This window comes from Megalopta genalis, chromosome 1 (genome assembly GCF_051020955.1).
Source record: "Megalopta genalis isolate 19385.01 chromosome 1, iyMegGena1_principal, whole genome shotgun sequence".
Lineage (NCBI taxonomy): Eukaryota > Metazoa > Arthropoda > Insecta > Hymenoptera > Halictidae > Megalopta > Megalopta genalis.
In genome coordinates, this window is record NC_135013.1 from 3960886 (window position 1) to 3987215 (window position 26330).

Here is a 26330-nt window from a genome sequence, read left to right on the forward strand (position 1 = left end):
TTCTTACCTTTTATGGTCTACACAAATATGTAACAAATAGTAGTCGATAAGCTCACCTAAAGTGTTTAACAAATACTTGACCTCGCGCAATATATGAACTGCTATTCTACGAGGATAAAGTCGACAATTGCATAGCATAACTAATGCAAAACCCTCTACCAACTGAAACACGCTTGAAACAGGTTCTATCTTTTGTCCTGATTCACTTTTCTTAATGCAGCCATCGGTGCGTGCAATTGTTCTCGTACTGTCGGCCGCCTGTTCCTTAGATCTTATGCTTGGACTTGTCAGTGCGTTCTTCCAACTTGTGAGAAGTTGCAAAAGCATTCTTAAGCCGTTATCTACAAGTTGTGGGAAAGTATCCTGAACGTCTCTAGCGAGAAACTGAGTGAATCCAAGTACAACATCTTGTCTCCAGTCGGGAAAATCTAAGACCAATGTCTGCAAGCTCTGATATGCAAGTCCACGAAGCTCTTCGTCCATGTGAACTGTTAAACGAGATAATAAATCAACTAATTCAGCACCAGTCATTCCATCAGGTATCAACCGTGGAACTGCTGCAACACACGTCCGGAAAAGATCTATCCTAGGCTTTCGTTCTCCGGTAATCATTTCGTCTGGTTCCTTGTTCATGTTTTGTGTACTTGTCATCATGAGAGGTCTGCCATAATGAACATCTAAAGCGCGTAATATATCAACAAACACCCGACGAACATGTGGAAAGTATGAAGACATTCCTATACTTCTCGCAGTATCTTCTGTCAACATCTATTGTTTATAAAATAAAAATTTTAGATAAATGAGTTTACTTTAATAATAATTGTAAATAAGAATATTCGCTATATATACTTACTTTATTGAGGAATGTCTTTTTAACGCGTATAGTATTGCCACTTGGTAATACACCCATTGTACGGGGCATGGGAGGTTCTCCCTCTTTTTGCTGCAAACTATCAGCAACGACCAAAAATGCACGAAGTCCAATACTCATCCGTTCGGGAGTTAAAATTATTTTTACTGGCCGACCAACCGATAACAAATCGAAAACTATTTCTCGCATCGCAAAATCTAATCTTTCCTGTGCGATAAACTGAATGATTTTAACGAAAATATTCAGTGGAGTATCACGTGGTACTACCGCCTTCGAACCTTTAGGAAATAAAGAGTTCACGATGCTTTGCAGTCTACTTTGAGTAGCTGAATTACTTTCACATTTTATGCGTATCATGTACACCCATAGTAAACGGTATAGCGCCTCTACAAAATAGATACGAAAAATATTTAAAATATTTGAAAACATGATAAGAAACTCTAAAATAAAATTCGTACCCAATGCAACACGACAGGTTTTGGGGTCCCGGTTCTTTAGGTGTGAAAGGCACATTGCTAAGAAGTAGTGCCAATTTTGCAAGAAGAATGTTTTTTGACTCACGCATAATAAACACGTTACGAGTGGAAACAGTGCCAATCTATGTTTTGATTTGGTACACATGTCCAACGTTGTAGAATATAACATCTCTACAAAATTTTTCAGGCAAGGTACATTCACTTCATTTTTCACAGCCTGAAAAGAAAGGAGTAAATATTGATGAAAATTTGATTGATTGTAGTACATCAAGTGTGTATTTGTACTACAACATCAGACCACTTACGGCTGCTACAGGAACAAGAATTTCAACAAAAAGTCCAGCTAAAGCATGTTTAACATCCTTATCTTTCACTTCTAAAAAGTATTGTGCACACTCTTGCATAAACTGGAATGATGCCTCAAATTCTTCTATTGGTACCATCTGTAAATATATATGTCATACATATAAAAAATTATATATATATAAATTTTTAGATTAACATAAATGAAGGAACACTTCTAAGTCAGTTACCTTTACTCTGAAGAATTTCATTCCCATTAATAATGAGATAATACTCTGAGTTGTGTGAGGTCCAGGTTCTTTAGCACGTAGCTCTTTCAATTCAATCATGAATCGTTTTCTTACTGAAAGGAATCTAGATTGTGCAAGTACTCCTATTACTTCCGCGTAAAGGTCAGCAATAATATGAATATTTGCTGCATTTGGTTCATTCTGAATACTGTAATATATTATAAGTAAAGAACAATAATCTCCCATTTTTTTAAAGAACGTACAGAGAAAGTATCATTACTTACCCTTCTCTGTATTTAAAATGTTTAAAAGCTATATTTTCTATATATGTTACTAAATCTTCATGACCAGGGTGAAATGGTAATTGACGCAATACTTCTATTAACATTAAACAAAATATAAATTCAACAGCAAGATCTCTCCGTTCTTGAAGTAAGTCAGCTTCACTTCTTTCAACTGTTTCTACACTTCCTGATACTATTGTATACATGATACTGAAACGAAATATCATTAATTATATAATATTGTCGAAACTTTTGATTTACCAAAATATTCGTCTACCTCTTTCCTTTTTGATCTTCTTTCCCAGGAGCAGGTTTTTTCTGATCACTACCCTGATCAACTAATTGACGTTCATACCAATTGAATAATGCTCGTAGTATAGAAGGCAAACAGTGTTCCGCAACAGAACCAAATGCAGATAAAAGCTGATCAAACTGTGGATCTTCACCTCTTTGTAATACTTTTGAAAGTGATTTTTCCTACAAGGCACTTTCTGTTAGAAACAAACAAACATTAAAGACAAATATAGCACTTACATGTTCTGTCATAACTGCTTCCATCTTTTTCTCTGCCTGCGATGTAAATTCTGCGAATAAGGTACGCATCACAAATTCTCCAGGTCCTATATCCATATCTGCCATTTGTAATGGTTTCACTGTTTCCTTCTGAGCACCCCAAGGTAACACTACAGTTATTGCACTCACTCTACTGGAACTTGATTCTAAAATATTGTAAACTTTAGAGTATATCCATGTTTTCGAACTTCACTATATAAACTATGTTTACCATTGCCAGAAACTGAAGTACTGGCTGTATGTATGCTAACAGCATCACTACTTTCTCCTTGCGTTGTTCCATGAACAGTAAGTAAATCTGTAGATGATTCAGGTACGTTTTGAGAAGATGATTCTGCTATTATTTCGTGCAATCCTTCGCCATGTATGGCTCTAGGTTCAGAGGCTTCTGACAAAAATATAAAGTTTACACATCGGGAACATTTTGTACTTCACAAATATTGTTAAATAAAAACGTAAAACTATGTCTTCTATGTTCAAACACAAATATCTTTGGTGAATGTGTACGAAAACTACCGGTAAAGGAATATTCTGACTTCTAACACTAGATGATTCTGCATGATGGTAGAGACTAACAGATGAAGCCCCATTCTGTAACGTAACAGATGCCTGCAATGAACACTAACTTAATTATATTAAGCTTGATACCTGTCTTTGAACATATAGAAATTTGAAATGAACTGTAATTTATAGAAATGAATAGAAGAAACCAAGGCATACCAGGTTGTGCCTCATTTCCAGGAGTTGGTTGGGTCTCTCCACCTGCGATGGAATCATTTAATTCATAATACCTCTCTTTTAATAAATGCTTATCTGCAGATACATTTATACATGCATTAACATATAAACCAAAAATGAACAGTGCTTAACAGTTTAATAATAACAATATAGTATAAATAATATTTATTTACCCTCAGTCATTTTGATAATATGCCTTTTCTTTAGACAGCATTAATACACAGTAATGTCATGTTGTACATAAAGAGCATTTTCATTCTAAAACAATAGAAAGAAAATGTTATATAAGCTACTCATTTTTAACATTTAACTTTTTTTAGAAAAAAAAAAGAGTATAAATGTGAATAACAAATACAAGGATGTGTACGCATAGAATGCCCTTTAATTCATTAATTCGACATTACTCCGGTGTCAATTATTGTAATGTCCGATTACCATCGATGTTTATTAACAATGTTTTTTAACTGTTATTATTGGAAGATAACACGACCACATCAGGCTTTCCATTTATTGTCACAACAGTTTTTCAAGCCCATCAGATTTTAGTTTATAGTTTGCGCGAAATTGTATTGGATTACAAATGAACGATGAGTATTATTTAATTAAACCGCAACCAAATTGATAGATTGTGGACAGCCATAACCTGAGACTGAGACGCAAAGTGATAACACTGTGAAGCTATATAATTCGATTAAAAAATGTCACCGCAGCGTCATGTTATCATTGTACATAGATAACCGGCAGGTATTCGAAAATTCATTATAACAAACACATGATTTACCGTAAAATGCGACAAAATAGCAATTTAGTTGTACGTCTGACGTTTCATAAATGTCCGGCTTGATTCGTGTGTATATGTACTTGGTAGTTTCATATTCCACACACGTTCCTTCATTTAATCTGCTTTACATGGCACCACCAGAGGGTGTTGGGTTTACATTAACACATTACAAATCTTTAGAAAGTACTTAAACGCCTCTGTATGTATCTTTCCATTGTCTGCTAGATCTGTATTTCTGTGCTGTAAATATTTATAATTACATACTAATATTTTTTATGATTTTAAGTGCAACCACGTACATATTCCTAATGTTCCTGCCAACCACAGCTTTACGGACTTAAATGTACATATGTACTTCGAGAAATTTTACGACATACATACATACATATACACAGATATCGATTGGATATTCCAATTTTCGATTGAATCTATTTTCGTAACAATTGACATTGAATCTGTGCTACTATACCATCTGCAGATACTACCGACAGAAACCATAGAATAAGGTGTTAGGAAGTTTCTAATATCTGCAGCGACCCTGGCAATGAAGCACCTTACATTAGCCTACTCTATTGGAAGTTTGGTAGTTATGCTGATTAACTTGATATTTACAAGGATAAATTTTTGTTCCTTTGTAGGAGTAGTACGTACACATAAATGATGCAAAATGATCAAGCAGTGTTAAGCCATGGTGTCAACAATTGTCCATGGCAAAGGTGACTCAGAAATGAATAAACAGCTTCATCAATATACATATTTCCTACTAACACAATATTTGTTTATAATCTTCGCTACTTTAGCGAGACAGTATAGTTATATACAAATTCGACTTTCTGTAGTCATTGTCTTGAGCAACAGAAAGTGTCCAACGTCATATTTATCTTTATATAATGCAGCTGTTTATCGGTAACGAGGGCGAAAGTGTGTAATTTTCCGCCAACGGCGGTGGTTGTTTCCGCAAGATAAATGCAACGAAAGTACTCAAAATTAATCTCTAATGTACATATAATAATTACTGTAATCGCATTTTTTTATTGTGTGCCTCTATCTTTCTCCTTCCCAAATTACCAATTTCGTGCTTATTTAACGATGATACTGTGCGTTTGTACCAGCTATGGAACCGCTTCGATCTGCTTTCAGGTGCATTGACCATCGTGACTTTAGTTAGTGCAGACGGAGACAACTTCCTACGTCATCAAGGTCGTTACTTAATCCAATCCGCACACTTGAGTCCCGCGTTACAAGACCAATATACATACATACATACATACATACATACATACGTACATGCTACGTTTGTTGTGCAGATCGTGTGTTGCGGTATTACATGTCCTTCGATACGATGACGAAGATTATCCTGTTGCAACGAGGAAACTTGCGAATTTCTTCTATTATTTCATCTCTTTGGCCATGCGTATAGATGTCGCAGTTTATGCCCGAATTTCCCTATTACAGTACTGTAGCCGATAGCTTTGTAAACGTTACATAATACCGGTTAAAAGCCGAGATATTTGTCGAAAATACAGATACGATAGAAACGATAGAAAAGATATTTCCTTTTACGTAGCAAACGAGCACGTTTGCCACGTTCGAAAAACAGGAGATATTATATTCGCTAACTAAGAGGTTTCGATTATATTCGCGTAAGTGTTATCAGAAGACAGATATGTGTAAACGTCTTCAGATAACCATGGGACTTCCTGGTGCAATCTACAGACGTTTACATGAATGAATAAAAGTAAATCGATATTGTAATGATATAGCGGGGTCATTGATTTTAGACTAACATTTTAATATATAGAAAGTAGATAACAATATCCTCTGTGAACGTCTAGATACTGTACTATGGTTGTACGTATTTCACAGCCCACCTTTCGAGTAAACTGACACCGTACACTGTACACCAGAGTACCGATAAGAATCATAATTATCATTAGACGCACTCACGTTCCGTGCTTACCGCGCTGCTTTCTTCTTAATCTCTACTTATTCATCCAATTGGAAACAGGATGTACAATACGTACGACCACAAAGCATAATGGAACCGTTCTTCTCGTCGAATCTATAACTAAAAACTATTTTGTAAATTTCGTATGGAAGTTCATATGGGAGTTGCGATGGATAAAAATCGAGGTGTTCGTAAATACGTTACAACGATGGACGTGCAAAGGTCGTTACAACGAAGTGTCGCGGTTAGCGCGTTAAGTCGAGTCCATTACATTTCATTGATTCTCATGACAAATGGTTGCACGCGCCACGAGTGAGATACCCGACGTAGACAGAGGACGCATTTAGAGTTAGTCTATTCTCTACAAGGTCCGCCACGTATGTACGTTTCTTCAAGATGTATAAATACTCCTTACTTGAAGTTACTCCATTGAACTCTGGCGTTCTGTTCCCTAACATACTGGCCGAACGCCAGGGTTACGCAAGTCGCGCCCCGTTGACCTCCTTCTTCACGAGAGATTGACCTTGTATCTCGTTCTTGTATCTTTGACAGCGCAAACTCGAAACCACCCCAAAGACGATCGTTTCGTGGACACGTGTAAAATATCGTTGTCCTATACGCCGCATACTACAATGTACCATCCCGTATGACGATTAAATGGAACGTGGAAAATAATATCGACAGAGGCACATGAAACTAACAACTTAATTTATGCATCACGCACGGCCCTGGATTATGGTCAATGCTGGCTATAGGTGCAAGGGTACTCGAGCCGACAACCGACTCGATCGATTTAGGTGGAATATGTACATGCTCTATATATGTATATATATATATAGAAATGTTAACCTCAAATCAGATATTAAATTGAACGAATCTTGGTTACGTCTCCTATCCTTGACACAGAGACAGTGCTTTTCTTGCTTTGTTTAGAAAGAAAGCTTTCCTTGACTGTAAATATTGTATCAAAATGGACTGTTCTATGTTTCAGCACTACACGAAATATATTTCATGTACATCACCTTGATGTATAAATAATTTCAATTGTAAATCGATGCTTTTCAGGTCTTAATGATGCAATTAGCGGTTATCGATGATAATTCCTAAGAATAATATAACTGAAAATACTTATTTCGCAGGAAACTGCATGGTAACTAAGTAAGAACAGTACTTCGATGGTAAACGAGGATGAACAAAGATGGATGTCGGACGCGGGTATTTCGAATATGTTCCATCATTCTTCCGAAACAACGTTTGATGGAATGTACGTCGTCGATTAAAAATAATATTTCTTACACAAAAGTGAACTAATTAGAATATTTTTCGAATAAAGATTCAATTTACGACGCCACAGAATTCGTAGATTTGAAAAATCAATTATTACAGTGAAAATATTGTAATTTTTATAAATTGTATCGATATTCGGACTCGTTTAACTCGACGGAAAATACGAATGCGTATCGTCACGTGGCAAGCGATCCAAAAAAACGAAATATTTCTGTTCAGCGATTCCGACGAATTCCCGCCAATTTCCTTCATATTTCGAATACTTTGACACTAGCGACAATCTCGCTGCGCCTTGTACCGGAAATGCGTCAGACGCGCGGGTAAACGTCTAATTTTGAAAGGGCTGTCCGTGGACGCATTTTACCAAGCCGATACACGTGCGGCGACCGTGAAAAGAAACAGGAAGGGACCGGTGTCGCAAGACATCCGAGGAAAGGTCACGAATTCGGGAACAGAGTACGCATTGTAGGTGTACAAGGTGTCAGGGTCCCAAGGTGCGGTCGTGCCAGAAGATTGAACCTGCGCAGAAGTCTGCACGTGACCTGCGCAGCTATTCTTAGCGGAGGTCCGTTCAACGAGAGGAACTCTGCCTCGCTCACTCGTCGTCCGGCGCGCGTCCGAATCGTAGGAGTTGTTCTCCTCTTCCTTTTATTAACCCGTCTCTCACGCCAAACCACCCAACACACAAAATGTCTGGTCTTGGGGATCCAGTTGCCTTCGCCAAGGATTTCATAGCCGGCGGCGTGGCCGCCGCTATCTCGAAGACGACGGTCGCTCCTATCGAGCGTGTGAAGCTGTTGCTGCAGGTACAGCACATCTCCAAGCAAATCCCGGAGGATCAGCGTTACAAGGGTGAGTTAGAACCGGTATTAATTATAAGTTGATTCACCGATTTGTCGGCCAGCAGCGATATCGATTGTAACAAGTTCGAAATTTGAATGTGGTAGTACGCCAGAGGATCGATAGTCGTTCGAAACATGTGACAGTTTAGAGCATTTCTTTCTCTCGTGTCGACATTCCAAAAGTGCCAATCGATTTCGCTTTGGTCGTAGACGACGGTTAGAGCGAGATTCCCGTTATGTAATGCCGTTTCGTACTATATATCATTAGCAGCGATCAGCCGGGTGCATTACCAGCGCTCTAATTTCCGACTTTATGTAACGAACGCGAACTTTTGGGGTATTACATAACTTTTACAATATCAATTGAACGGGAAGTCGTGGTTTTCTGACAACGAGCGGGTCGATATTCGATAAGATGACTCGCCTACCAGATGGCAGCGCGTGGCTTTGCTCTTTGGACAGGATTCCGTGTGCCGATCGATGACTGTGCGGCTCAATATGGCCGTCTTGTCTGCTGCAAAGTAGAATTAATTGAACTTGCAATTTTTAACAATGACATAATATAATAAACCGTTTTGGTATATTACTGTCATGAGAAATTGAATAAATATGTAGAAAATATTTGCCTCTTCTTTCAGGAAAATGATAGAAAATCAGATATTCGTGTGCAGAATACAAGCATGATACTCGATTGACGAACGTTGCCGAGATTATGCCTTCGCAAATTTCACAATAGTCATCGCTAAAACAAATTATCTGTTAAGGTCAATCGTTCGATAATGTAATATCGTTGATACGTGTAACATATAAGTTATAAAATTTACTAAAATAGTATTGCTCCTTGACCTTGGTGATCTCAAGTGGTTTTTTTACATAAAACCGCTAGAAATCCATGAATTTTTTAAAAATTTGCTGTTTTGTTATAAGAGACACGAGATTTCAAAGCAAAGTTGTCCGTAATTCGAAATTTATATAAAATTAATATCTATTATTGATTTATTACATAAGTTCAAATACAGTGCTATCAATTTCGTAAATGAAGTATATAGATATTTTGACTTATCTTTATACTTTAATAATACACTGACGGCAAACTATTTAAATTTATTTATTGCAAATTCAGTAATTGATTATGAAAATTATATTCATCGAAAATAAATACATGAAACTATATAAATAATTTTTCCTATTTCAGGTATGGTCGATTGTTTTGTGCGCATTCCAAAGGAACAAGGATTCGCGAGCTACTGGCGTGGTAACTTTGCCAATGTCATCAGATACTTCCCAACTCAGGCTTTGAACTTCGCCTTCAAAGACAAGTACAAGCAAATTTTCCTTGGCGGCGTTGACAAGAACACCCAGTTTATGCGCTATTTCCTTGGCAATCTTGCATCTGGTGGTGCTGCTGGAGCTACTTCCCTCTGTTTTGTCTACCCACTTGACTTTGCTAGGACCAGGTACTCTTCCTTCACCAAAGAATATCTTAGTTTGAACCCCTATTTAGTCACTCTCGCTCTCGCTTTCACTCTCAATAATTTCTAGGTTGGCGGCCGATGTAGGCAAAGCTGGAGGAGAACGTGAATTCACTGGTCTTGGAAACTGTTTAACAAAGATTTTCAAGACTGATGGTCTTACCGGTCTATATCGTGGATTCGGTGTATCGGTACAGGGTATCATCATCTACCGTGCATCTTACTTTGGTTTCTATGACACTGCCCGCGGTATGCTGCCAGACCCCAAGAAAACACCATTCCTTGTCTCATGGGGTATTGCTCAAGTAAGTAACTCCCCATCTATTATAGGTTTGTTCGTATAATTATAATTCTTGTACTAATCATTATCGTTACGTTATCCACAGGTCGTAACCACCGTCGCTGGTATCGTATCTTATCCATTTGACACAGTACGTAGGCGTATGATGATGCAGTCCGGCCGCGCTAAATCCGAAATTTTGTACAAGAGCACTCTTCATTGCTGGGCCACTATCTACAAATCGGAAGGTGGCAACGCATTCTTCAAGGGTGCTTTCTCAAACGTTCTCCGTGGTACTGGTGGTGCGCTCGTATTGGTACTTTATGACGAAATTAAGAATCTCCTCTAAACTGTTAAAATGATCCTTACCTCATTACCTTCACAATCACAATTGCAAAAATACCATCTTTATTACCCTCACCATCCGATTTGAAAGCAGTTATCAGACAAAGTGATTCCCAGGATCACTATCAAGAACATTAACCAACTGTCGAGAAATTCAGAAACGATTCAGACTGAGGTGTTTCGGTAGTAACCTGTGAAATGCATGAAACTCGGCAGAAATGTGTATCTTGATTGTAGAAGAGAATTCGCTTAATTTATTGCCGGATTCAGTATTTTCTTGCAGCGGTTCACATGTGCTATTTTCATATTCCATTTTCACACAAAAAAAAGAGGAGAAAAGACAAGATATATTCAAAATATATCTGGAGCTAAAGATGCAAATTAACAGCATAATGGACATATGAAACGTTTAATACATGTGACCAAGTAGACGATGGTTGGGTCACTAAGTAGTGAAGATAAGTATCCAAAATACGAGCGTATACATACAATTGAGCGAGAGAAGGGCGCGCGACGAAATATCATTACGGCGAAGGCAGGGCGCGTAGACTTGGGCCGCCCCCTGCCCTTATTCTCGGCCCGTTGTAGATAAATAATAAACGATCATGGTAACAGCGATGTTCATCGAGTTTCAGTGAACAATAATTTAATTTCGCACTACAAATAACTACGTGTAAGATAATGAGAAGCGTTACTCAATACACATGCATCTAATCTGTTCATGTTAGGATGCGTGCAGAGTAAACGGCAGAATCAATAAAAATGATCTAAAATTTCAAAAGATGCTTTATTTTCTTCCTCATATCGTTATAGTACACTTCGCTTTTGATAAGTAATTAGATTTAGTAAATAGCAAATTCTGAGATTTATGATTCAAAGCAGTCGAAAGTAGCAAGTGTATCTCACATATTCTTATGTAGTAAAATTGTATATTCTTTAAAGGAATAATTACATTCAGCATATATTAGACATATGTTTCATTCATTGAGTTCTTAATACAAACACACCAAATAAAGAGCACAAAACTTGTGGTATCATTAATTCACTGATACAGCAAATTAATGATTATAAGGAAAATGTTTCTCCTTCGATACATATTTCATTTTTGATTTTCATTCAACTTATGTATGAAGTTTTTGGAATGCTTTTACGCACATACAATTTTTATAATACGCTTGTCTTATATGAAAATGAAAAATGTATATATTATTTCTATATGAGTTTAACATTAAGTTGAATGATTGGTATATAAGTGAGTTGCGTTATCTATTTGTGATATTTACACAGTAGAAAAGAGATCCACAAACACTGATAAGGAATGATAGGAAATCTTGGGACACAATATACAGTAGACAATCTTATATACATTCTTTGAGCGGTAACATTAAGAAACACATCATACGGTTGTCCTGTTCGAGTCTCCTGCAATCATGTCTAAGAGTCGACTGAGGCCAGGCATACTTAAAATCGTACCTAATACAGGTACTCTTCGTAAAAAGTTTATTGCTACTGGTAGGAAACCACTGTAACATAAATATAACAATGAAAATGTATACAAGTATTTAAATAAATATGATTAAATGATCGGATGCTTTATAAATACATACCTGAATAATAATATAAAACCGTATGTTTCTATTATCATTCCCACGATAGGAAAACCTAGAAGAACTACAATAACGCCTCCTAAGAATGAAATGCTTGCTTTGATCTTATGCCTTTGGAAAAAGAAATTCAGGGTTCTCTTTGGGCCAATGACACATGCTAATCCAGATATAAATAGGATCTGTATACAAACAATTCATCAGTTCAGAAGCAGTACCATAAAGCAGATTATGAAAATTTATGGAGATGTGCAAGAGCAATTCTTACGTTTCCGATTGCAAGCAAACCCTTATCAAAGAGCAACAGCACTCCAAGAAAAAGAAAGGATATTCCAAAACCGGCGAGTCCAACTCCAATTTCTACAAATAGTATTATATTGTTATAACGTTTGAAATTGACTTTCGTTTGCGATCGTACTATACAAAATTTTGTCATATTTCTCCACTTTTTTTAGCAAACCAAAAAATTATAGATTACTTACTCTGTGTGTCTGTGATCTCGAACATTTTTGTTATTTCCTTTCAGTCTAACGCTTTTAAATAACTTTGATAATAGTGTTTGAGAAAGATTTAGCTAACTGTTCTAACAGTGTGCGAAACCTAACCTATATCCACGTCATTTGATGTGATGTGACACGATCCCACTAAGCACTGCTTTCTATCACCTTGCAAAAACCATAAATTGTGTAGTTTGTGCGCGTTCGTGCAACCACATTAGCGATAATTTTCATAAAATGTCACTGTATCAAGTATTCATTGATGAAATGGACATTGAACACCGTTTCACACACCTGCGCGTGAGGTTATACGAGAATCTATTCTTGCCCGTCATTGCCCGGTGCACGGTGCACGTGTTTTTTGGGCTTCTCGATATAAATTTACATTTCGACATTAAGTATGGTCGGACGTATAGATTCAGAAAGGAATAATAAAAGTTCTCACAATTTTTTATTGTTTAGAGGCAGATCTTATTTTTTATTTTCGAATTTAACATTTGCAATTGCACGTTTCATGTACACATTATATTTCGTATTATTTAAAAGTGAACTGTAGATTTACGATAATATAAGATATTAATAAAGTTGAAAAAACACGAAATAAATTTTCCAATTGGTAACTTCTATCACTGTGAATTAATTGACGTATTCATACAATGCATTTTGCAAAAAGGCGTGTATAGTTTATTAATAAGTTACAGTTTAAAATCTATTGCTTTATTAAACACAATTAGATATAAGTATTTATGTCTCGGATAAAGGGACTGTACAAAATAACGGTAAATTTATTATGCAGTACGAATTTCTTATACAAACAACATATTATACATAGTTACTTTAGAAAGTTTAATCGGATGATGGAATGATGATTGCTAATGGAGATAAAAATGATAGTATTTTACAAACAGCAATAAAACGATGGGCTCGATTGTTAATCGTTAATATGGCTAAAACTTAGGTCTACATAGACATAACAAACATTATTTACAGATATTTGTTTCAAGGTACACAGACGTTGCGATGAGTAATTGTTTTAACACATCAAGGACGATCTCAGCCACTGCAACAAACAAACTTGATAAATTACACAATAAATCTTAGTTTCTTACGATCAAATTGTCAGATATACGAACGACGAATGATGCATCTTTTTAATAAAATCAGTGTTTGCTTCCATGGAAGCCGCATATTTCTTTTAACATTCGTTAATATTCATAACAATTATTTTAACTTCAAGGAAGATATAGAAAATATTTTTAATTAAAAATATACGTAACAGTTATGAAAAAAGATCATTTATTAGAATATCTTGTATTAATGATAAGATAATACAGACCTCTGCTAAGCTTAATTTTATGGTTCCATTTTGTAAAGGATCCTTGCTCTCGAATATACCTGAAACGATATTGAAAATACTGATAATGTCGACTGATCGAACGAGCAATATTTATTATGTTCAGAAATATGAAGATTTGTTCGCGTACCGAACGCATCGCTCAAATGCAATATCGCCGAAACGAAATCACCGAATCTCAGCGTTCCATCCTTTCTCATGTATCGTAGAATTAAAATGGAAAGCACATCCGTGTTCAGTTGAAATCCTAAGGGAAACATTTGCTTTAAATTGAATCGAATCGAATCGCAAAACGACTTTCAAGACAGTAACCTACCAACTTCCAACAAAGCGTCGCGTAAACGTTCAGCTTTTAGTATACCAGTCTTCTCTTTCGTGTGCTTCTTAAAAGCAGCCTGCCAATACTTCAAGCTGCACATGAGATCCTTGAAATCGTTGAATTTTAATCGCCCGCTACCGGAACTCTGTTCAACAATCACTTAAGGAAAATAAGAACGGGACACGAGGGGAATATATTAATAACAACGCTAGTGGTCAAGGCTAGCAGTTCACAGGCAATTTTAGAATTTGAAAAATTAAAATTCTGCTCAAGGATACGTCCATTGTGAGGACCACTTGCCGGCAAACTTCCATGCACGCGCAGCTCTTGATGTAATCTGTAAATTGATCACCCGTTAGACCTTGCCCGTAATAAACTTTCCTGATTAATCTTCTTACCGTTTGGTAAACAAGCTTCGAGGAGCTCCTGCAGCTCAAAAGCGTTCACCGTTCTGTGTTCGTCAGCAAGTTGTAAGAAGACAGCTTCGTACTGCGAGAACCCTTTACCTTCCAAGGGCGGCGCTTTCACAATGGCCGACTTCATCAAAGACGGCGGGGTGTCGAGGAGTCTGTGGAAATTTTAATCAGATTAGCTTTTCGATCTCGACGCACTCGAAATAACAAATTATCTTTCACTTTCTACGTAATAATGAAAATGGTCCTCCCTCTCTTGGATTAGCGAGTCCCCCCCAACTTGGATTACTGAAAATGGTCCTCGCCATTTCGCATAAATTCTAATCTCTGTCTTTTCTGATAGCTTTTAGAATTGCTTCAGCGACGGATAATATTTTATGTGCTTACTTGAGCTCCAACGGTTTACTGCTATACACTCGCAACGTGAAACTCGTTTCCTGCGTCGGCTCGAACGTAGTCGGCACTAACAAATAGCCACCCTGTTCCAATTGACACCTGTGGCTCACCTGCCGGCTGTTCGTGTATTGCGAGTTCACTAGGGACTTGTTTTTCTTAAAAAATTTTCTATTTATCGATTCCGTGTTGTTCTTAGGCAGCGTATAAGCTGTGAAGCCTATCACCTGAAAGAGACATTTGTCATTCGACCATTAAAGTGTTAATCTCATAAAACATGATATAATATAAATAAAAAAAGTTACATAAATACATAAAACAAAATTATTATTAACACTATGTCGTCCGCAGATCTTAGATATGATTCTTTCGTTTGACGCCCGGCATAATAGCTTGGAAATTTTAGATTTAAAAAAAAATGTCGAAGATGATAATTATAAATTGCTAAAATTAAGATACGTCATCCAAGAATTTTCGTACTTAATTCTTAGTTAAATAAGCACAATGCTATAGTTAGTTTGCTGCCTTTTAACACCCAAGAAATATAATTCAAATGTAATTTCAGCTTTTTAAAATGGCACCAGCGTGGTGCCACCGGATGGCATAGTGTTAATAATTAATAACAATTAATTATCAAAAAAATAAATATAATAATAATAATTAATTTAACGAGTACAGTTCTTATATAGAAGACTCTGTTAGATTGTTCCCCAGGATATTTACAATATTTCAAGGAATAATTCTTGCCTTCGGTTCCATGATGGAGTGCTGGTTCAACGAAACGATTACTTCCTCCATCTCGCTGAGTATCAGATGCAACTGCGGATTAATGTGGAAAGTTTCTGCAAGCAAAAAATACGTATCGTTAGTAGACGCGTATCGATGGTCATTTGCGTCCTGCAATAACAAGCATCCGGGTGTCCAATTCATTGGGGTGAACCGTAAAACGAACCTTGATTGTTTCGACATCCTCCGGCGGTAACGCCTCTCCTCCAACTGCCTTGATAGAGTTTCATTTGCCAAGTATGTTTGCTGTGCAACGATGGCTCATCCCTCGACGTTTCGGCATCAAGATGTACGACTTCCAGGTGAGTGAACGTTCTCACGAAGTCTGAGTAGGATATCCTGCAAGTTAATCGACAGAATTAGTTCGCATCCCCTGTCGATTATTTATCCTGGACACGATTCAAATAAAGTCTACCCTACCCTGTATATCGGCTCGCCGAGATAATCAATTCGTCGAAATCGATGAACGAGATTTGAAACGTTTCTGAAGCTATTTGGCACGAATTCATATTTTCACAATTGGACCACATTTAACCGTTTGCAGTTGGAGCTTTTTAACTTGAAATCCGAATTAGTTCCTCTGACCTATAATATTTCCATTTCACACAACCTGGTGGTTCTTTGACTGAATTTTGCGACACTTTTGTTACACTTTTAACAGTTTTTAAAATTATACAGTAAGTATTTCATGAAAATATTTATAATTGAGCCGTTTATTTTGAAAGTGGCATAAGTCACTTTTTTCTTTTTTTTTTTTAAATGAAAAGATACCGTTCAATTGTAATTAGTGTTACCATTAACTCGATTTTTTTTGAAAAAGTGACTTATGCCACTTTCAAAATAAACGGCTCAATTGTAAGTATCAACAATTTTAAACTCGATACTGTTCAAATTCTTTTGAAACATGATGTAACAATTTTGAGCGGTGCTACTCGACTGCAAAGGGTTAAGATTGCAAACACCCACTGAACATCATCAATTCAGCTGATGAAAAATCTGTGGAACACTGTTGCAAGCGGATGCTGCATACAACAATCGCTAGTTAAAATATTTTAACAACTTTTTATCGTTTTTTTTGGAAATATTAATTCGTAGTAATTATTATTCCTAGATTGAAAATAAAGATTCGTAGTAATTATTAATCTTAAATAACAACGCCTCAAAATTACTTGTACATCGAATTGCCCGCGTACAAGGGTTGAAGAAGAATAACAATGTTAAGAAGTTGCGTAGAGAGAAGATCGAGGTCTGTAGACGACATGTACGAAAAGAAGGATAGCACTTAAAGAAAAAAAAAAATCGTTTCACTCACCAGAATTCCCCTTCGGCCATGTTTCTGACCGCTAAACGTTCCCTTTCCATCGGCGGTATTTCATCCCATTCGAGGCCACCTCTTGCCCAAGCGCCGACGTATTCCCCACCAGGACCAAGAGGATTTCTTAATTTTACTAACGGGACTGCCTCGCCGCTGAATGTCTCCACCTGCATTTTACGCAATTGCAACATAGCGCCGACGCGCACGAATTAAGACAATGCCAATTTCACGGCCGAGGGAGGCATTACTTTCCCGAGGTACATATATGGGCGCAATTTAGTTACATCGTTTGCATTTTACAATTATTTCACTGTTAATACTTTGCACGGTACCGGAGAAGATTATAATCTATTCATTAGTAACGATATAGCAATCTTTAGACAATTTTTTGAAGAGAGTCAAAAGAACATTTATGATTTTTTAGGGACAGAATTAAATGTTTAACTCTCGAGAAGATCGATTGAACCAGTTAGCTGTGTTTGACGAGTATACTCGTCGTGAAGAAGTGGCAGTATTTTGAGTCATAACGAGTATACTCGTCATTGAGAAGTAGCAGTATTTTGTGTCACGACGAATATACTCGTCGTGGAGAAGTGGCAGTATTTTATGTCACGACGAATATACTCGTCATGGAGAAATAGCAGTATTTTATATCACGACGAATATACTCGTCACTGCGAAGTAGCAGTATTTTATGTCACGACGAATATACTCGTCACGGAGAAATAGCAGTATTTTGTGTCACGACGAGTATATTCGTCACGGAGAAATAGCAGTATTTTGTGTCACGACGAGTATACTCGTCACGGAGAAAAAATTGTTAATTTTATAAAATAAAACCGTCTGTTTAATTCAATATTTTAACAGCGACGCTTACACTGTGTTCGACGAGTATACTCGTCGTCGCTTGATTCTTGCGTCACATACAGGATGTCCCAAAAATGTCTCGCAATCCGGAAATGGCGGGTTCCTCAGATCATTTGAAGCAACTTCTTCCTTTACAAGAATTTTCTCCGAGGCACCGTTAACGAGTTATTAACGAAAAACAGTGATTAATAAGAATCGAGTACGGCTGACGCGGGGCGGCCCAGCCAACCAGCGCGTGAAGCCCAGTTCCGCTCATTGGCTCGGTCGCCTCGCGCCAGCCGAGCTCGCCTCTCATTGGTCACAGTTTTTCGTTAATAACTCGTTAACGGTGCCTCGGAGAAAATTTTTGTAAAGGAAAAAGTTGCTTCAAATGAGCTGAGGAATCCGCCACTTTCGGATTGCGAGACATTTTTGGGACACCCTGTATAGTCGGTTTAACAGTTTGAAAGGAACTGTAGGAGGTCTGGTACATTCTGTGATTACGTTCTCTATTGATCGCACTCACCCTCACGATAGCGTAGAGTCTATAGTTGATGCCCATTTGAATGCCGTTCGCAAGTTTTTCCGTGCTGGCTCGAATCTAGACGAACAAAGAATTGTCCAGGTTAATACTAAGGTTGAATGAACAGCAATAGAATGAACTATGGTAACGGGGAGGCTGAAATGTCGTACCATAAGTTGTCATAGCTTGTTTGGGTGGAAGGATAACAGACATCGAGCAAACTAAACTCGCTCGGGCTTGGGAGTCCTCTCCGGTCGGACAGTCGCAGAAACACGTTTAACCCGAATTCGATCAATTAAGCCCGAGAAACTTGGACCAGAAACATTGAGGACCGAGAGACTGAAATTGTACCAACCTAACGCCAAGGAAACCAAATTTATCCCAGGAATCTTGGCCCTGGGTGTCCAGGTCAAGAGGTCTCCTGGCACGTGTCCTTACTCTGGTTAGCGTACCTCGACCCTGAGCGAGTTTGATCGAAGTCTGTCAAGTTTGTGTGTGGACTTAATTAATCTGATACTTTTAAAATTAGTCGCGGTCCGATACGATCGTCGCACGGCGATAAGAGAACGATCGGAATGATATGGAAATCAAGCGTTGCCTGAATGCAATAACTGGAAAATCATCTTATAGCTCGGTATTATTTTAAAATAATTATATATTAATTTATTAATAAAGTATTATATTTATAGAATATAGTAATAAAATATTATGGCTATAGAATATATTAATAAAATATTATATCGGTAAAATATATTTTTATAAAATATTATAATTATAAAATGTATGAATAAAGTATTATATTTTTATATAATATATTAATAAAGTATTATATTTATAGAATATATTGATAAAATATATTAATATATTTTCTCAGAATTATATCATTACTTGGCTATTAAATGAAATAAAAGTATATAAAAATATATAAAAAATATTTTCTCGACGACGTGTTTCTAGAACAATTTTTATGATGATATTAGCTATTGTTTACGAATATTATTGATGTGCAATAATGTTACAAAGAATATATAAATTATTTGCATGTAATTCGGTAAATTTTTGAACGAAAAAAAAAGCTGTCAGAGTAATGGAGATAATCGTAGATTAAAGTTGTATCGTTTCTGGAAAAATGCGTATACTTTATATTATATACGTATATACACGCGATACTTTCATCTAATCTAATTTGTACACTTTATTTTCAATGAGGCGAGTATGTAAATCCAGCTATACGCGCGCGCGCGGCCTCGACGACGTACATTATCAAGAGCATCGATTACACTGGGTTATCACGGAGGCAAAATCGCGAAAACATAAAACGGGTCGTGTATCCAAAACATTGCGACAACGTTTATACATATTTTCAGACGCGTATCTTTCATGCCTCAATGGCGTAATTTAACGTCTTATCTATAAGTTCAGCGATTTATTTATAGCGGTAGAATAAGTTATGCAACGGTTATGCACGATCGTGTCAGCCAAATTCTAATCGATTCTGTTGAATTAGAAAAATTTTGGCACGTAATACACCTGAATTCGAGGATACGGAAATGGATGTTAACTTATAAAATGTCAGACAGTTTGAATGAAATTATGAGATACGTTGCTTCGATCGAAATAGATTTTCTTTAGATTCAATTACGCAAATAAATATTATGATTGGACTTTTTATGTTGAATTGCATTTCACGAGCGATCTGGGAAATGACTATTTTTAATCATCCGGCATTTCACGAGCGGTCGAGATGTATTATTATATTATGTATTATGTATGATTATGGCAACAGTAAATTCTCCCTAATTGACGCTCAGATTGTACACAAAAATGGACAATTTATTACCGATTGTCGACAACTTAACCCTAAAATTTCTACATTTCTGAACCAAAGTCTGTTAACCTCGAAAAGATATTAATTAAATAACCTTTAACGCGTTTCTGTTCTTTCAATTTCGGTTCCTTTAATGTATTTCTGTCTGTTCTTCGGTGTTTCCATTTTCCGTGATTAGTGCATTTTTATGCAAATGAAATTGAGTCTTGCGACGCACGGGACCCTTTAACAGATTTTTAAATATAGACAAGTTTGGCGATCTGAAAATTATTTTGGAACTAAAAAAAAGCCCCGAGGCTCGAATAATCGTACCTCCCCTTTCTAAACTGTCTACTTTCGTTTCCAAGCCGAGGGTCAATTAGGGAGAATTTACTGTACACGGTTTCGATACAGTAAATTCTCTCCAACTGCAGCTCAACATGTAAACAGAAATGGACGGAAGTTGTTGGAATGTCGGAAGGACGGAGAAGTTTGTATAAAACTGAGGCAGATCGGTTACGTGCAGGAAAGGAGAATCCATCTGCTGGCAAGTCAGGATGCAGCCGCCACAGGAGATACGATTATTTTATTATACTATTTATTTATTATTATATTTATTATATTATTATATATTTATCTTACAGTTACCGATAGTCAACAATTATAAAAACGAGCCGCGAGACTCGACTAATCGCATCTCCTCTTTCCAAATTGTCCATTCTTGTGCACAATCTGATCGTCAATTAGGGAAATTTTGCTGTATCTTTATTCAGCAACTTAACCCCAAAGCTTCTACACTTCTGAACCAAAGTTTGTTAACCTCAAAAAGTTATTAATTAAATAACCTTGAATGCATTTCCGTTCATTCAATATATTTCTGTTCCTTTAATGTATTTTTGTCCTTCCAATGTACAGTAAATTCTCCCTAATTGTCCCTCACTTTGTAAACGAAAATGGACCATTCGGGAAGAGAAGATGCGATTATTCGAGCCTTCGACCTTGTTTTCTATAATCGTTGACAATCAGCAACTGTACAGGGTGTCTCAAAAATGTTTCGCAATCCGGAAATGGTGGGTTCCTCGGATCGTTTGAAGCAGCTTCTTCCTTTAAAAAAATGTTCTCCGAGGCACCGTTAACGAGTTATTAACGAAAAACAGTGACCAATAAGAATCGAGTACGGCTGACGCGAGGCGGCCCAGCCAACCAGCGCACGAAGCCCGGTTCCGCTCATTGGCTCGGTCGCCTCGCGCCAGCCGAGCTCGCCTCTCATTGGTCACTGTTTTTCGTTAATAACTCGTTAACGGTGCCTCGGAGAAAATTTTTGTAAAGGGAAAAGTTGCTTCAAATGACCTGAGGAACCCGCCACTTTCGGATTGCGAAACATTTTTGGGATACCCTGTATATCGTTTCTAGTTAGAACGATCGTCGACGAAACAACAGTCCAGCCCGATAGCCATGCGAACGTCGTACAATCATCGTACAGTGGCAAATGGTTTACCTGTTGCTGATTGTTGTTTACTGTACAGGTGATTAGGGACGTCATATCGAGAAGCTTGGCGAGGGCCCTTCCGCAGGCGGTGGGGTCTTGTCGTATCGCGATGCTCTCGGTGATTCCTCCCGTGAGATCCGACAAACCGTCCAATAGGGTGCCATACTTGAGCGCCTCGTAGGAGCCGTGGAGCCTGGAAGCGAATCGAATATTAGTTTCACCGTGCGGACAACGGTCGCGTTCTCCCCGCGCTCGGTGCCATCAATTACGGTGCGGGGGTCACGCTAGGTTCACGGGAAATCTCATTGGGATGTTCCCTTCTAACGAGATCGGCGTTTCACGGCGGATCACGGAGAAAACCGGCGCGGCGGTCTCTCTGCCGACAAGGTTGCTAGACCGGACCAGGGAAAGCGGACGTCTAGAAAATTCGTCGACCCATGACCTTCTTCGCCGCGGATGGAGCCGCAACCACGTGCGATTGTGATTTCTCGCGCGCCCGTCATCGAGTCCCGCGAAGAAAGTACCGCGTCGATTTCCGACCGAATCGATTATTTTCTATACAATCCAATCCAATTCGATTCAATTTTATTCCATTCTATTCCATTCTATTCCATTCTATTCCATTTGATTCTATTCTATTCCATTCAATTCAATTCAATTCAATTCAATTCCATTCGATTCAATTTAATTCCATTCTATTTTATTCGATTCCATTGTATTCCATTATATTCCATTCTATTCCATTCTATTCCATTGTATTCTATTATATTCCATTCTATTCCATTCGTTTCAATTCAATTCGATTCAATTTTATTCCATTCTATTCCATTCGTTTCAATTCACTTCTATTCAATTCAATTCGATTCAATTTTATTCCATTCGATTCTATTCAATTCAATTCGATTCAATTTTATTCTATTCGATTCCATTCAATTCAATCCACTTCTATTCAATTCAATTCAATTCGATTCAATTTTATTCCATTCGATTCAATCCAATTCAATTCGATTCAATTTTATTCCATTCGATTCAATTTTATTCCATTCGATTCAATTCAATTCAATTCAATTCAATTTAATAATTTTAATAATAATAACGATAGCCTCGAATCGCACTTGATCGAGATTTTTTACCGATGTAAGGACCAGAAGTTTTATGACCGCGGAATCATGAAGTTACCAGAAATAAAGGCAAAAGGTAATCGAACAGAATGGAGAATATTTGACTGATTAAAGTTCCTTTCTTGCATAGAAAAAAAATGTCAATTATTTCACATTTGAAATACCGAAATTACTTTGCCGCCAATCCAATAATAACGAAAAGTGACGTTGGCACACACAACCGTATCGCCGGCGTGCTGCCGGTGCCGTTCCTGCGGGAATTAGTATTCCAGAGATAACGGGGTTTTCTCTGGGCCCGTCTCGCTAGGCACGCCGCGACGCCACCCGAGACCCGCGCGCGTATATCTTATCCGCTCGAGCTTTCGTTTACGCGCGCATGCACGCGGCCAGCCGCCGAGTCTCTAAACCGTAACCATTCACACGCGTTAAAGTCAGTCACATGGGTATTTTCTCAGGGAAGACAAGGCGCGCTACGCCGAACGGGAGATCCGTTTTCCAATTGTGCCCCGTGTATGGCCTTCCGATTCGGCGTTTCGCAATTACCACGGCGGAAAGAGAATCTCCGGGACGGTTCCGCGCGGGGTCGGAACGGCACGGGATATATGTAACTGGATAATGATGCTCACCTATTTCATTGATCGAATCACGCCCGAAGGAAATGACCGATCCGACGCGAATTGACGTTACAGTGGCTAACGAAAGTACGTATTCGAACGGTTTGATTTCTTTTTTTCTTTTTAGCTTCCTTCTTTTTAGTGAGATATGTATGTTAATGCGAAATGTTTGAAACAATTTTGTGTCTATAGCAAGTGGGAAATCGCAAGATTGTTTCAATAAAATTAGAAAATAATCCAATCGTATGTATACAGTATTTACAACGTATTTATTTTATTTGAAATAAGCACCGAGCTTCGCTGAGAAAAATATTCGAACGGTTAGATTTCTTTCTTTCTTTTTAGCTTTCTTTTTTTTTAGTGAAATATGTATGTTAATGCGAAATGTTTGAAACAATTTTGTGCCTATAGCAAAAGGGAAATCGCAAGATTGTTTCAATAAAATTAGAAAATAATACAATCATGTGTATACAGTATTTACAACGTATTTATTTTATTTGAAATAAGCATCGAGCTTCGCTGACAAAAATATTCGAACGCCGTAAATATTGTTACATTTTCACGTGTTAATATTTTAGTTATAGCAAGAGGGAAATCCCAAGATTGTTTCAATAAAATTAGAAAATAATCCAATCGTATGTATGCAGTATTTACAATGTATTTATTTTATTTGAAATAAGCACCGAGCTTCGCTGACAAAAATATTCGAACGCCGTAAATATTGTTACATTTTCACGTGTTAATATTTTAGTTATAGCAAGAGGGAAATCCCAAGATTGTTTCAATAAAATTAGAAAATAATCCAATCGTATGTATGCAGTATTTACAATGTATTTATTTTATTTGAAATAAGCACCGAGCTTCGCTGATAAAAATATTCGAACGCCGTAAATACTGTTACATTTTCGCGTGTTAACCCTTCGCACTCGAAGCCATATTAATTGTAAATTTAAATGAACTTTCCCGACTTATGGTATTTCCATTCTAATGACAAAGTGCATTTTATCCATATGAAATTGGGTCTTGTGACTCGTACAACAGTTAAGACTTTTAACAATTCTTAATATACGTAAGCTTAGTTATGATGAAAATTATCTTGGAACGTGGTGTAACTATTTTCGCGGTGCCTCGGAGTCACCACTCGAGTGCAAAGGGTTAACCCTTTATGGAAGAGAGAGAGAGAGAGAGAGAGAGAGAGAGAGAGAGAGAGAGAGAGAGAGAGAGAGAGAGAGAGTGGGAGAGAAAGAGAAAAAGAGAGAGAGTGGGAGAGAAAGAGAAAAAGAGAGAGAGTGGGAGAGAAAGAAAAAAGAGAGAGAGTGGGAGAGAAAGAAAAAAGAGAGAGAGGGAGAGAAAGAGAGAAATAGTATAGCAAGTATAGAACAGTATAGAAAATAGTATAGCATAAGGGGCCAGGGTGAGAATCGAAGAGAGAGAGAGAGAGGGAGAGAGAGAGAGAGAGAGAAAGTTAATTGCGAAGGACCGATATCCGAATTGAAATTAATTTCTTCTCTCTCGACGATTTCGTTAAACGTAGAAGAAAGTAGGAGCAGTCCTTAAATTCTTTTAATGTCTTCATTCCTTGGAATTTCACCTAGCCATTCTCTCTTTTTATCGTAAAATCCGCATAAAAGACCGCGGTCCAGCAAATTAACGTGCCGGCCGATTAAAACGACTTTTCCCGATACCCCGAAGAAACTGTTTCTGGAAGGCGGCGAGCGCGTTGCGACGATCATATCGTCATTTATTTATACTTATTTCGCGCACAAGTAATGGCTTTTTACGCAAGAAGGGTAAAGATAAGAATAACCTGTAATTACGCGAATTTATGTTTATTTTTACTGTACCGACGCAATTATTTCCATCTTTATTGCAACCGTCCAGGTAACGGGCTTGTTGTAACACTTTGCGCACGGTCTTAATTTCCTGTTAATAACTTAAAATCTGCTTGTTGCAAATCGAAAGCATCGTGGTCAAATAAGGTCGGATAACTGCGGGTAACACTTCGCCGGGCAACTATTTTTTTTTCTCGCTGTCGCGTGACGATAGTTTTCACGTAACAGTTTTTCGCGTGACGGCGGTACGATGACAAATTTTTACTTTCGATCCGCGCCCTCCCCCCCCCCCTCTCTCTCCCTCCCGCTACCGCCGCGGCTCCGTTGTATCGCGGTCTCGAAGAACGCCGGACGACTGTGAGAATTGGCTCGATGTTCAAGCAGATTGTACGGTTGATGTTTATTGTTTATAAAACCGTTCTCCGGCGGTCGCGTTCCAAGCGCGCGGCAAGGGGTGCATAAAATTTTCGAGAATTTTATTCGGACACGCGCGTCGACGAGGATGAGAATAGGAGAGAGAGACACAGAGAGACTCGTATAGCATAAGAGATCAGGGTGAAAATCGAAGAGAGAAAGAGAGAGGGAGAAAAAAGAGAAAGGGAGAGACTCGTATAGCATAAGAGACCAGGATGAAAATCGAAGAGAGAGAAAGAGAAAAAGAGAGAGAGAGAGGTAGAGAAAGAGAGAGACTCGTATAGCATAAGGAACCAGGGTGAGAATCGAAGAGAGAGAGTGAGACAGCGAGAGAGAGAAAGAAAGTGAGACAGAAAGAGAGAGAAAGAGGGAGAAAGAGGGAGAAAGAGAGTGAGACAGAAAGAGAGAGAAAGAGAGTGAAAAAGAGAGAAAGATAGAGAGTGAAAAAGAGAGAAAGAGGGAGAGTGAAAAAGAGAGAAAGAGGGAGAAAGATAGAGACTGGAAAAGAGAGAAAGATAGAGAGCGAAAAAGAGAGAAAGAGGGAGAAAGATAGAGAGAAATAAAGAGAGTGAA

The 26330-nt window shown here is 37.7% G+C and overlaps 4 protein-coding genes and 1 long non-coding RNA gene across 18 annotated transcripts in view; 2 read left to right on the forward strand and 3 right to left on the reverse strand.

Moving 5' to 3' along the window:
• The window catches only part of fry (microtubule binding protein furry), a 35932-nt gene extending 31502 nt beyond the window's left edge, over positions 1–4430 (reverse strand). For 7 of the 12 annotated variants that reach the window (XM_033476049.2, XM_033476048.2, XM_033476047.2 and 4 more), the window contains exons 1-12: positions 4257–4430; positions 3649–3733; positions 3458–3550; positions 2949–3125; positions 2699–2883; positions 2442–2641; positions 2165–2374; positions 1881–2088; positions 1653–1790; positions 1330–1564; positions 854–1257; positions 57–768 (exon numbers count right to left, since the gene is read on the reverse strand). In XM_033476049.2, the coding sequence (XP_033331940.2) occupies positions 57–768; positions 854–1257; positions 1330–1564; positions 1653–1790; positions 1881–2088; positions 2165–2374; positions 2442–2641; positions 2699–2883; positions 2949–3125; positions 3458–3550; positions 3649–3658 (2572 nt within the window). In that variant the 5' untranslated portion in view covers positions 3659–3733; positions 4257–4430. Of the gene's footprint in view, positions 1–56; positions 769–853; positions 1258–1329; positions 1565–1652; positions 1791–1880; positions 2089–2164; positions 2375–2441; positions 2642–2698; positions 2884–2948; positions 3126–3457; positions 3551–3648; positions 3734–3910; positions 4225–4256 lie in introns of those variants that run through there. The other 5 variants (XM_033476046.2, XM_033476044.2, XM_033476040.2 and 2 more) reach the window with 5 other exon arrangements.
• Positions 4431–4699: 269 nt separating this feature from the next.
• Positions 4700–5290, forward strand: LOC143258872 (uncharacterized). The gene is made up of 2 exons (XR_013032784.1): positions 4700–4839; positions 4895–5290. It is a non-coding gene; the product is annotated as an uncharacterized LOC143258872 (long non-coding RNA).
• A 2783-nt stretch (positions 5291–8073) lies between these two features.
• Ant (ADP/ATP translocase) lies at positions 8074–11211 on the forward strand. Its single transcript, XM_033476058.2, has 4 exons — positions 8074–8343; positions 9529–9790; positions 9876–10110; positions 10192–11211. The coding sequence occupies exons 1-4, from the start codon at positions 8181–8183 to the stop codon at positions 10432–10434; spliced, it is 903 nt and encodes a 300-aa protein (XP_033331949.1). The 5' UTR covers positions 8074–8180; the 3' UTR covers positions 10435–11211.
• LOC117223647 (vesicle transport protein GOT1B) lies at positions 11199–12878 on the reverse strand. The gene is made up of 4 exons (XM_033476059.2): positions 12517–12878; positions 12303–12394; positions 12038–12216; positions 11199–11953 (listed from the first exon to the last, which is right to left on the reverse strand). Exons 1-4 carry the CDS (start codon positions 12539–12541, stop codon positions 11827–11829), a joined length of 423 nt encoding a protein of 140 aa, XP_033331950.1. The 5' UTR covers positions 12542–12878; the 3' UTR covers positions 11199–11826.
• A 354-nt stretch (positions 12879–13232) lies between these two features.
• The window catches only part of CalpC (calpain C), a 108567-nt gene continuing 95469 nt past the window's right edge, over positions 13233–26330 (reverse strand). For all 3 annotated transcript variants that reach the window (XM_033476050.2, XM_033476052.2, XM_033476051.2), the window contains 12 exons: positions 21786–21969; positions 18484–18558; positions 17109–17278; positions 15963–16135; positions 15758–15852; positions 15005–15237; positions 14603–14772; positions 14483–14541; positions 14202–14349; positions 14016–14132; positions 13868–13926; positions 13233–13591 (listed from right to left, as the gene is read on the reverse strand). In XM_033476050.2, the coding sequence (XP_033331941.1) occupies positions 13565–13591; positions 13868–13926; positions 14016–14132; positions 14202–14349; positions 14483–14541; positions 14603–14772; positions 15005–15237; positions 15758–15852; positions 15963–16135; positions 17109–17278; positions 18484–18558; positions 21786–21969 (1510 nt within the window). In that variant the 3' untranslated portion in view covers positions 13233–13564. The remainder of the gene's footprint in view (positions 13592–13867; positions 13927–14015; positions 14133–14201; positions 14350–14482; positions 14542–14602; positions 14773–15004; positions 15238–15757; positions 15853–15962; positions 16136–17108; positions 17279–18483; positions 18559–21785; positions 21970–26330) is intronic.

Excerpts from the sequence above, each read along its gene's own strand:
- Ant (XM_033476058.2), top strand. The coding sequence starts at position 8,181 with ATGTCTGGTCTTGGGGATCCAGTTGCCTTCGCCAAGGATTTCATAGCC. Across the intron at positions 9,791-9,875 it reads CTTGACTTTGCTAGGACCAG|GTTGGCGGCCGATGTAGGCA; the intron begins GTACTCTTCCTT and ends AATAATTTCTAG. Across the intron at positions 10,111-10,191 it reads TCTCATGGGGTATTGCTCAA|GTCGTAACCACCGTCGCTGG; the intron begins GTAAGTAACTCC and ends CGTTATCCACAG.
- LOC117223647 (XM_033476059.2), bottom strand. The coding sequence starts at position 12,541 with ATGTTCGAGATCACAGACACACAGA. Across the intron at positions 12,217-12,302 it reads GTTTGCTTGCAATCGGAAAC|ATCCTATTTATATCTGGATT; the intron begins GTAAGAATTGCT and ends GTTTGTATACAG. Across the intron at positions 11,954-12,037 it reads GGTTTTATATTATTATTCAG|TGGTTTCCTACCAGTAGCAA; the intron begins GTATGTATTTAT and ends TTTATGTTACAG.